This window comes from Lycorma delicatula, chromosome 10 (genome assembly GCF_047948215.1).
Source record: "Lycorma delicatula isolate Av1 chromosome 10, ASM4794821v1, whole genome shotgun sequence".
NCBI lineage: Eukaryota > Metazoa > Arthropoda > Insecta > Hemiptera > Fulgoridae > Lycorma > Lycorma delicatula.
In genome coordinates this window covers 15,875,265-15,887,901 of record NC_134464.1, presented here as the reverse complement: position 1 = coordinate 15,887,901, position 12,637 = coordinate 15,875,265, and the positions used below count along the sequence as shown (strand labels likewise).

The window sequence follows — 12,637 nt, the reverse complement described above, 5'->3', positions numbered from 1 at the left end:
CCCTACTTTTATGGAGGGTCCAATGCATTCCACTTGCAGAGAGAATCTCATTTGCTGGCTGAAGGCGGTTGCCTGTTGCCTGATGCAATTATTGTAAGATGAAGGAAGTTCACGAAATTTGAGTTAAGGTATTTGTAAAATGAATTCATAAATATTTTTTATGCAGTACTTAATGAAATATAAGTAACAGGGTATGTGTATAATATTGTTCATTATATGTTATGATAGGCTGTTTTATTGTACTCTTATTATATTGCAACCTCTTTAAATTTCAGTTGCGACTCATGTCATATATTTTGTATGTTATTAGAAACCATGTATAAACCAATAATTCAACACTATTAATATTTATTCTGGTAGTGTACTCTTAACTGGTTAAGGTGTAATGAGATCATTTAATGTTACTTCAAACTTTTAACAGACTTCCAGAAAGGTAGAGTTTCGTAATTTGATCTGTAATTATTTATACAAAATACATATATATATATATATATTAATGTTGAAAAAAGATTTACCAGATTTACCGATTTCAATAATTCTTTTTTTATTTTATGAAGGTAGTTCCCCTGGTGGTCACATAGTAATTTTCTTCTAGAAGGATTTGGGAGAAAATTTTTAAATTAAATATTTTATGGTTTAAATTAACTATTTAGATGTTTTTCTTTTTTTGCCAGCATCATTACTTAGTTTTGAATTTTTAAAGTGTAACATGTGTTCAGATGTCTTTCTGATGTTTAAATTATTTTCATGTTAAAATTCAAGAAAATTCATCTAAACGGTCAGAGTAAACTAATATTCATTAATTTAGTAAACTAAACTAATGAATATTCAGCATTGTAAAAGGCCTTTGTGAATGTTTGTAAATCTCTTCAAGTCATGGGTCTGCATTTTTTTCTTATTTCTATTAACTTGAAGGTTTCTCACCATTGTATTTCTTTTTAACAGTAGCACTTTTTTCGTATCAGAAGTTCCTTTTTTAAATGTTTATCCAAATTAAAAGTAAAAGTAAACAAAAATAATGTAAAATATAATACGCTTTATTTTAATTAAAAATAACCAACTCAGAAAAAACGTTGAGAAACTATGAAATAATACTCCCTCAAATTTGAAAAAGTAAAAGTAATTATAAACAACTTAGTAACCCTTAATTTTGTGCTAACAAAAAGTTGAAAGTTATAGAAGAATTGAAAAGCTAGTATTTTTTAAATTTTAGACTACTTTTTAAGTTAATTATTTTTTTATTCCATCACTAAAATATTTACTGTTCTGAATTTTATTGAAGACCTTTCACTTTTCGATAAATTTTAAATAATAAAATTTTTGGTTGGATGGTGAAGCTGCTACTGAACTTCAGACCTTATATTTCTTTTTTTTAAATAGTATAGTTATGATTCTTACATCACAGAATTATGGTAAGTTTTTCATTAAGCTTTATAAATGTTGTTTTAATTATTTGAAAATGCAGGGAATCTACTATGTTTAATTTGATATAAAATTAAAACTTTCTTAAAGTTGTTGTGTACTTTAGTCTGTTATTGTGAAACTATAATTTTGCAGAAGCCCAGTAAATGAGCCACCAATTACAGTTTTCATTGTGATTGCTACGAGTTAATTTTTTAATAAAGTTCATTATTACTTCTTGTTTATGTTTTCTTCCTGTAAACTAAATCTTTGTATACAATTTATCTATCATTTTTTTCCTCGCAGAGAGTTTTTTCTTTCACTGATATGATATGACATACATAATTTAGACTGTATCTTACATTACTATGTATGGATTAATACAGTCTGAAAGTTTTGTATTAAATTGTTCAAGGGAAGTTATTTAAATTTGAGGTTTGAAAAACAAATCTGTTAGAATTATGTGCAAGTTGTTTAAATTATTTTAGCTGATATTGCAGAGATTTCATTAAAAAGCTTAATGCAACAAATATATATAAAATAACATGAATTCAGTACTTATTTACTCTTAGTAACTATATGTTGACCCCAATTACAGTTATTCATTATTTTGCAATATTCTTTCATATATATATATATATATATATATATATATATGTATGGAAGATGCAAAATAAGTGTTGTGATATATGAAGTATATTAAAGTATATAAAGCCCTGACTAACAATCAAACTCAAACCTTTTGAATGAAAGAGACCACTCTAACATGCTATAGCGTAATGAATAATGAATTTCTATATTTTATTGATACAAATAATTATTCAGAAACATACATAATGCATATAATTAAATTGGAATTGTTTTAACTACCATTATAACAGAAAAGATGTCAAGAAAACTTATTTTGATTGTGTTAGTAATATATGCTTTATATCCTTCTAATTTTATTTTATTCTATGTATGCAATATTTGCATTAACAGAAAAAAATTCGGCGTTAATGTAAGTGAATTACCACTGTAGTTAGTTAATTCTTAGATTGCATCACTGAAATGTTATATTGAAATAAGAAATTAAATAAAATTATAAATATAATCAACCAAACTTAACCTATACTCACTTTGCTCAACTTTGAGTAGGGAGCGAAGCAAACGTAATTTTATTTATTTATTTTCTTATTTTAATATAGCATGTCAGTGGTGCCATCTCAGAACTAACTACAGCGGTAGATCGCCTACTACATTAATGGGTCAATCCATTTGAAGTGACCCAAGGGTGGTTGCTTGACCAATTCGAAAAAATTTGAAACCTGCCTACTACTTTCTTCCTACATGTTTCACGACCTCAAAAATGTATTTTTTTTTTTAAATTTTTTATTTAAGCAGTTTACCTGTGGCGACCATTTTTGTTACGGTGTGCACACCTGAACAAAAATTTGTGATTGTAAGGGTTTACGGAAAAAATGATAACTAAAAAACTATTGGTTCTGGAAGGATGAAACAAAAAGTAATTTTATCATATTCTCTCAAGGTAAAAGATTGGTTTATTTACCTACCTCTCTTCTTTCTATGAGATAATTACCAATGAGGTTGAACAAAAGTGGTGAAATTTCACTTTTGGTAATCTTTTTCAAGAGGCAGGGATGACATACATAGTTTGAGTTAGTTTTTTATTTGTAGGTATATGTTAGTAGTTTTACTTTAGATAATATTAATGGTGGTGGCTTTTAACAGGTTTTCATGATTTGAGAGGTTGTAACTTGTTTCTTGTACAATACACAAGAAAATTTTTTTATTTGCCATAAACATCTACAAAAACATTGAAAGTTGTGCAAATTTGAGATTTTTATCACCAGCCCATCAGAGTTATTTGAAGCCAAAATTTGAATTTTTTTTTAGTCTTCAAAAATTCTGAAAGGTTTAGGGTAGTATATCACCATTAATATTATTTATGGTAAAACTACTAACATATAGCTACATATAAAAAAATAAAAATAAACTGTTTATGCCATCCTGCCTCTTGAAAAAAATTACCAAAAGTGTAATTTCACCTTTTTTCATGTTCATATATGTTGGTAATTTTCTTATAGAAAGAAAGAGAGATTGGTAAATAAACCACTATTTTACCTTGAGAAAATATGATTAAGTTGCTTTTTTTTCATTCTTCCGGGACCAATAGCTTTTTAGTTATTACTTTTTCCTTAAACCCTTACAATCACAAAAATAGGTGTGCACACTGTAACAAAAGTGGCCGCCACAGGTAAACTGCTTAAAAAAAATTAAAAAAATAGTTTTAAGGTCCTGAAACAAGTAGGTAAGTTTCAATTTTTTTTTTAATTGGTCAAGCAACCAGCTTATGTCTTTTGGGACACTTCAAATGAATTGACCGTAATACCAAAAATTCTATAAAATAAAAAAATATTGTTTATGAAAGATTCCTCACTTAATAATCCTACTTGAAAGTTTTACAATCCAAATTGTCTGTAACTCACGTTGTCTATCTTTGTGAGTTAAGGATAGTTTGTGCAATATTAAATTCTGTCTCATTTGGGTTTACATTTTTCTAAATATTTAGCCCGCTGATAGCGAATAATTTGTATGAAGTCTAAACAAAAAATAACCTTCTACATTTACTAATAACATTTAAAAGTGGAACCATTGGGACATTAAAATGGAAATTTGCTTTGCCAGGTTAAACTTTTAACAAATTTTATATATATATATATATATATATATTTTCTATAGATCAAATTGTATAAACAAAATAAGTAGTAATATAATTTAATCAGTTTATTAACAGAGATTACTTTTTAAAGTATATTTTATGTTTAATTATTAATAAAAAATAACTTAGTTTCAAGAAGTACAATAAGTAGATTATGAAATTATTTATTTATTTTTGTGGTTGATGAAATAACACAGAAGCTTTGAAGTTTGTGTGTGAAATATGGAAAATAAAATATTGTAGTGAATAAAAAAAAATGATGCTATGCTTGACCGAGATTCAAACCTAGTACTTCTGGATGAAAAGTCGAGATGCTACCACTCTGCCGTGGATATCGGTATTTATTTATTTGATGCATTTTTAATCGTACTCGGATAAAGATTTTGATGACAGTAATCTGAAAACCGGTTTTATACCATAATTTCATATGTTCTTCATACTGTATTGTTTACATTTTTCGTTTTTATTCCTTTAATCAAAGCGTTGCGGTTTCATCATGAAATCGTTTCCGTATGATGTGTGCCATCTTATAAAGTATTCAACTGCTTTGAACTAATTTTCTTACCAACATTCTTACTAGTAAGTTTGAGCTTTGAGAACAATTGGTTGTGAAATAGGCATTCCTTTTACTTACCTCCGTAAGGATCTCTTCGAAATTGCCCAGTTAAATTTAACTTGTAATTATCAGAAATTGTTGGCCTACTTTGTTGCTCTGTTTTTGCATTCAATCATTCACAGATTATTACGTCTTTACTTTTTGTTATGTTGTCTATTTGCATTGTACCGCTGTGTTATTTGAAAACTAATCGTTGCACGAAACATTTTCATTCGTTGTAATTCTCTAATATTACTTTCATTTAATTTTAAACTTTTAATTTTCATATTTATTTCCTCAAAAATGAAAAACCCGGGTGATTGCAGATGACGATTAAGTGATGCAGATACTTTGACAGGTCATTCCACATGTAAAAATAAAGAAAAACGTACATATAAATATAGGTCCGGAAACGCTTCGTTAACGAGTTACGGCTGGTGAAAAATTTCGCCTAGATTTCATCTACTCCAGTGAAATGAAGCCGTACAGAAATTCTTGGGACGCAAAGATGTAAGCCAATTATCTGGTTTCATATGAAATTCGATCTGATAAATTGAAAAAAAAATGAGTTCGAAAAATGAAATTAAGTAGTTTTTTAGAAAACCGGCGATAAGCGAACAAAACGGGAATCGAAAAACGCGCATTTTATGTTTGACTACTAATACTTTGTTAATTTGCCAATAAATGCGTAAAACTCTTTAATAAAACCTGTAGGAAATTTTATTCTGTACAGAATAGTATAATTAAACAGAAAGCGAATAACAGTTAAATAAAATGGACTTATTTAACTGGAAAATGATTTTAACGTAAAAAATTGATAAAATTTACAATAAATTTTCTGTAATGTCTCCATCTATTTCAATGCACTTTGCTACACGTTTGTGGGTTGCTCGTGTTGCTCTTTTTATTTCATCGAGGCTGTTCATTGAGCGCACAAGCTCAATAATACTGGCAAGTAACTCTTCTTGGGTATTTGCTTTCAGCTTATAAATATTACGCTTCATCTAACGCCATACATAAAAATCTATTGACGTAACATCTGGTAATCGGGGTGGCCAGGATTGTGGACCGCCTCGACCGATCCATTTATCTGGGAATTAATGATTTAAGTAATTGGAAACGATAAGAGAAAAATTTGGAGACGAGCCGTCGTGCTGGAAGTACATTCGGCGTCGTGTTCCACGTGGAACATCTTCAAGCAATGGCTGTAATTGTTCTTGAAGAAACTGTAAGTACGCCTCACCTGTTAAGCGTCCTTGGAAAATAAACGGTCCAATCAACCGATTATGAATAATCCCACACTACATTAGGCGGCAAATCGCTGTTGAAAGTTACGTTCCACCGTCGCATGGTTCAATTCTGTCCGTGAGTGTTGGTTTCTCGTGTTGTTTCCGTCATCACGAGTGAACTATGACTCATCCGTAAATAAATTTACTTGAAGAAATATCGATGAGATACCTTATAGGTGAGACCCTACCTAAAGGCAGGGTCTCCTGTATGTACATGTTATACTTTTTGTTTATGATACGATAAGGGTTATTTTTAAGTGTCCTGCATACTTTAGTTTGTGAAACTCTCAACCGGTTAGAAAGAGTCTTGGACTGAAACCGGGTCTACGCTGAACAGCAACAATAATGCTTTCATCGACATTAACATTATGCTGGAGTGGACGGTCATAACGGAATAGCGAAGAGATCAGTTTCCCGTAACATACGAAATATCGCAGTAGTTCTTAGATTTTGAATCCTGCGATTAGGATAACAATGTCGATATTGTTCAACAGCGGCCGTAGCACTGCCTTCACACACACCATAAAATATAAAATAATAAACTTATTCGAAAATAAGTATGGCATTGAAGTACAGCCGTCTAATTGAACAGGAAAACTGCACTGATGAACTGAAACTCCACTGTAAGCTCACAAAACAACACAATTACAATTAAAAAGAAACTTAGCTGGGCAGCTGTTACTTTACTGCCAATTTATGAAATAAAAATTACTCCAAAATAATTATTCCTAATTTTAATTTGATTTAAACTAAAATTATCATTTTTTTAACAGTACTTAAATACATCGCTACAGTCGTTGATACAGTACTATCCTATACAAAATAATTTATTTTGAAACCTCTTTTATTAATTTTGATGACCAGAAATTTCTGTTTTTTATCATTTTTAACCAGTTTTGAAATATAAATTTGTTGTCGATAAAAATCATTTTCCAGTTAAATTTAGTTTTAAATAAAAAATATTGCTCTAAATAATAAAGACCATTTTATTAACTGTTATTTGCTTTCTGTTTACTTTATTTATTCTATTCTGTTTAGAATTAAATTTCTTAAAATTTGTATTAAGAGTTTTATCTGTTTATGGGCAATTTAACAAAGTTATTACAAGTCAAAGGTAGAAAAGTGCGTATTTCAACTCCCGTTTTTTCATAAAAACTACTCTGAGGCATTTTTTTCACTGTTCAGATTGAATTCCATATGAAACCATTAAATTAGTTTACATTTTTTTGTCCCAAGAGTTTCTGTAAGGCGTCATTTCACTGGAGATGAAAACTAGGCGATATTTTCCACCAACCTTACTTTTTTCTTTATGTTTACAATTAGAATGATGAGCTGCCAAAGTATCTGCATATCTTGGTAAAATACAACCTATAAAAAAATTCTAACGAAAGTACCATTAAAAAAAATCAAAACATTTAGAAAATTGTGATTAATTTTTATACAAAAAACTTATTGTTTGATATGAATCATTAACAGTATTAAACGTACTTAAATAAATTAAAGTTCAATTTGTAGGCTGTTACATACAGCATTTCATTCTAATTATGTTAAAATATTCTAGACAGCACACATTAACCCAAGAATTTGTTGTGCTCTAACAGCCAAATAAGACAAACATTATTTAACAACTATAATGTACAATATTTGCGATGGATTTTATCCATTTTCTAAGAATTCTACTGAAAAATTTCCTTTCTGATTACATAATTTTCTTAGTATTCCAGTAGCTGTTTAAACACCAGGAATAAATTATTTTATATTGAATTATGGATTCATTTTAGAATTTTGTATTAATCGAATAAAAATAACACACTACTGTCAACATTGTCTAGCTTGGCTGCGAAAAGAATATTTTCTATCAGCATACATTTTCTTTATTCAAGTACACTGTAATGCTAAAATATTTAAAAAAATTATTAAAGTAAAATATTTTCTGTCACATTTCTTCTGAACAATACTAAATATAAAAAAAAATTACGTCTGCTTTGCCAGTATATTTTTCTGCTTTATTAAGGTATTTGTAAATTATAAAATGATTTGGAATTAGAATCTTTTTCCACCTCATTAAAGATTGTTTTAGAAAGATTTTTCTGTAATTTTTTTTATATTACTTACATTAATTTTAGAAACTTTGTGCTAGAAGTAATTTAAATTTAATTATTATTAATATAATCGTAAAAAATATCACTTCTTTAAGCCATGAAATTACCTTTTGAAGTCTGCAACATCCTCTAAGTTAACATTGTGCTAATTTTATAATTTGGTCTAGGCAGGTGTGATTACCATGTGATTGCATACATATTTATGTTATGTACTACAACTTATTATAATTCTGTCTTGAATACTACATTCTGAAAATGGCCATCATTTTGTTTAAAAACTTTTCATCTTGAGTATTTTTTTAGCTACATTATGTAACATATCCATACAAATTGAAGTAACTTGGTGACAAATATTTTCTTAAGTTTTTTCTTTGTTTCATAGATGTGCAACACTGATTAATATCTCACTCTTAAATAGCATCATAAAAAAACCTAGCTGTGAGATCCAGTAATTTCATTAAAGCCAAACAAAGTCAATGTTTGTATGATAATGGGGCCTGGAAATAATCATTTTATCTGTTCATTGATGACCAAGCTGTGTGAATGGTTATCCCCTCATTTTGAAACTACAGGGTCATCGAAAAAGGTTGCAGAAGTTTAAAAAAAAAAAAATATCTCTGAAACTACTAGAAATAATCAAACGACTATTTTTTTAAAAATTCATCAAATCAAAAAGCTTTTTTGTACACATACCTTAGAATGTTTCAATATGAGTTTCATTGGTCACTCTGTAAACATCCAGCCGATATTGACTTTTGCAAATCCAGCACAGGTTTGCTGGATCATCACGGGCATATCTGTGGTAATAGCAGTGGATATCTGTTGTCTTAAATGTTGTATATCATAAATGTTACATATCCCCACGGATATAAGTTTAGGGGTGTCAAATCTGAACTTCTCAGAGGCCAAAGCACAGGACTGGCCCTGTGGGAGGGGGATCATTGCCATTAACATCCTGGAAAGTTCGTTAAACAGTTACAACTTATTTATACACTGCTAACCATAACTGTCACCATGGGACTGACTGACAGTAATGCGGAGGCATTGTGCCATTGTGTGCATTGGCTCAAGATCATGGCTGGTCACCTCTAAAAAAAAACTTTATATTGCAATTATTTTGCAGTTCCAGTACATTATCTCACTTACAGGAGTTATGATTTTTTTATTGCTACAACCTTTTCTGATGACCCATACTATTTGGATTGATTTCAAATTTTTTCAATATTTGAGAAGCAAAAACTCTTCAATCATTAGGCTTGTTTGCTCTGATTGGGTGGTAACAGCTTTCCCATCCATATCTCGAAGAATTATGGACCATTTATTCTAGCAGTTATTACTTCAGTACCTTACAGTGGCTAGTACTGTGCTGTGATTCTGGATGGAATTTCATTGGTGTTTTTGTTTTCCCATACTGGATGCTTTGTTTATTCAAATTTTCTGTTAGTGAATAGCATATTGTGAATAATATCTTTGTTAATGTTTATAAAATTCTGAAGTTGGTTAGAAAAAGCAATAAGATTAACTTAATCAGGGTCATTTAATACCTGCACTTACTTAAGTTTTATGCAATTGTATGTTTAAATGCTCATTAAAAGTCCGTGTACACTAGTGTTTAAGATGCCAAATGAAACTGAATGATGATGGACCAACCATTTGGAACTTGGTAGCATTTCAGCTATTATAGCGTTCATGTCTGCAGGTCAATGTAATGTGCCTTTGCTTACCAGGAGGCATTTTTTTAATGCTGAACCAGTTTCTTATATCTTATAAAATTCTATATCTAGACTAATGCCAAGGGCTGACAGTATCATTCTATTAGAACTAATATTGAAACGGTATCAAAATAGCCATAAAATTATTATAATTTTTGTTGAATTCTTTAATTGGAAATGCATGCTGTTCATCTGTTCAATGCTTCATTATAACGTGTGCTATAGAAAGAAGAATCTGTCACTACCTAATGTTACTGAGCAAAGTATACCAGAAAAAAAATTTTTATAATCCTGTAGTTCAATGGCCCATTTACTGTCATTGGTATCATTCCTCTTCTTTTACTTTCCTGGTATCGTGGATCCCGAGTACGCTGCAAGAAGGAAATTGCATTAAATAATACATAAGAGACGTATGTGTATGAGGCAGTTTTTTTGGTAAAATTTTGGGGTAAGTATTTCCAGGGGTGAGGTAGATAGTTTTTTGTTGTAATGTTCTCACAATTTTGCAAACATAATGTCACTTTAAATTAAGTTCAGTAAATGTTACCATTTTTAAAAAAGATTTGGCCCAAAAATTGGAAAAATGAACACTTTTATTTATTGAAATATTTAATCCGATTGTTTTTATGCCTTTCTAGGCTTTATAATAGTGCAAGGGACCCAAAAGATACTTTGGGGACAATATTGAAGCCAGTCAAAGTTTAAAATTATTGATTTTTAGAATCTTTTGAAACATTATTTAGTTTATTATTATGTATCATTATTTTTCCAATATATAAATAACTAGTGGAAGGAAAGTATTACTACTTCGTTGTCACATTTTCTTTTAATTAACTATCACTGTTGATTTTTTAAAAAAAGGCTTTCATTCTTGCATCATTTTACTAGGAAGAAATTTCAAAAGTTTTCACTAGTGATGTATAAAGTGTTTGAACGTGGTGATTTTTTTTGTTTTATTAACAGTCTGTTCATAACTTTAGTGTAAATCAGGAATTAGATTAATAATGTTATAATTTAGATTTTTCAAATAATTTTTTTCACTATATTTTTTGTTAATCTTTATTTTATAAATCATTTTGTTTAATTTTAGGTGAAAAAACGGCAGCAGAGAGTATTAATGATTTTGGATAGTAAAAATATTACTTATGATACATTAGATATAACGGAACCCGGAAAAGAAAGTGATAAGGAATTTATGCAACAAAACAGTAAAACTCGTGAATCAAAACATCCATTACCTCCTCAAATATTTAATGAAGATATCTACTGTGGTGTAAGTATATCTTCTGTTCATTTGAAGTATTCCGTTACTTGTTAAAACATAAAAAAAAATATTTTAATATACCACAAATTAGGTTTAAAAAGTTCTCACAATTGTTTCACGTAGTTTCAAATAGCAATTGTTATAAGGCAATTTTACGTTTTTTGTTGTCAGCACCCATGACATAGTGATATAATCGCATCACATGTTTACTTTTACACATATAACAATACCAAAGTTGATTGTTTCATGCCTTATATGTTGCAATCTAAAATGTCAGCAATATAACTGCAAAAATATCAAATTCAGAATTTGTCTTTTAAAATTACTGTCCGATACATTAATGCTGCTTGAACCATATGGTGAAATCAGAAGTTTACAAATGGCATAAGTATTTTAGTGATGGTTGTTATGTTAGTGTTGAACATGACATTTATAGTGGATAGCCAGAGAGTACCTTCTACCTCTACAAATATAGAAAATATCCAGAACATTGAAAGTATTTGAAGCGACTGAAAAAAAAATTGTCAAGGAAATAGCGTTAATAGTTCGGATATCAATCTGAAGTAGTCGCAGTATTTTTTGTAATTTATGATCATGCACTGCATTTTTCATAACATTGTCACTTAAATGTTGTCTGCAGATCAGAAAGAGCTTGGCACCAGCTGATTTTTTTGAGCTTGCTTGCTTGCTTGAAAAATGTTCAGAGAGGGGAAAAGGTAATAGAATGCTGATGTAATGGCCAGTATAATAAAGCGGCTTAGGATGATAGATCAAAATGGGTTTCAAGAAGTTTTGAACAAAAATGTTTTTGGAATCCAAAAAAACACTTTGCCCAGTCCACATTTAAGTTGAATTGGACAAAATGTTTTATTTTTCTTGTGCCTTTACTGCAGCTCCTTTAAATCAACTTCATGAAATTTTCCACTTGAAAAATCTTATAAGAGAGTTCTTTTTCTTATTGGAGTTACACAAAGTGTAACTGTACATTTCTATTTTTCATTTCTATCTGTCCGAATTATATCTGATTTTTAAATTTCCTATACACTTGTAATTTGGGACATTTCTAATACTAAAATTTTGTGCTGGAAAAAATGATGTAGCCAATCTAGGATTGAAAGAAATTTTCTACATTGAGTTTTTTTTGTTGTTTTTAAAAGTCTTTTTTTGTGCAGTATGCTGTAGTTGCCCACCAGCCAAATTCTTTTCAGTCACATGAAATCGGTTACTAATTTTTGTTCAGGTTTGGGCAACTTCGATCTTTTCGACTAAAGAAAAAATTGAAGTTGAAATTGAATTGTAGACTTCCTTTTTTAGTAGTAAGCTGAAATTTAACATAATAAAGCTACAAATGTATATTTTCTGTATTCTTATTGTATGAATCGACCAAGATAAATATTAATTGTTGCTTATGAAAAGGAAATGTAATTGTTTTGAATAACATATTGTGATGCTTATCTTTGTATTAAGTATTGTTTTATTGTTTTCCTTCTATTAACAATAGTTGTATGATTTGCTGTTTAAAATTACTTTAATTGAAAGATTGAATGATATT

General features: G+C 29.4%; 1 protein-coding gene across 1 annotated transcript in view; it reads left to right on the top strand.

Moving 5' to 3' along the window:
• LOC142331798 (SH3 domain-binding glutamic acid-rich protein-like) overlaps nt 1-12,637 on the top strand; it is a 62,159-nt gene that overhangs the window by 8,913 nt on the left and 40,609 nt on the right. The window contains exon 2 of the mRNA XM_075377916.1: nt 10,912-11,094. Within this exon, the coding sequence (XP_075234031.1) occupies nt 10,912-11,094 (183 nt within the window). The remainder of the gene's footprint in view (nt 1-10,911; nt 11,095-12,637) is intronic.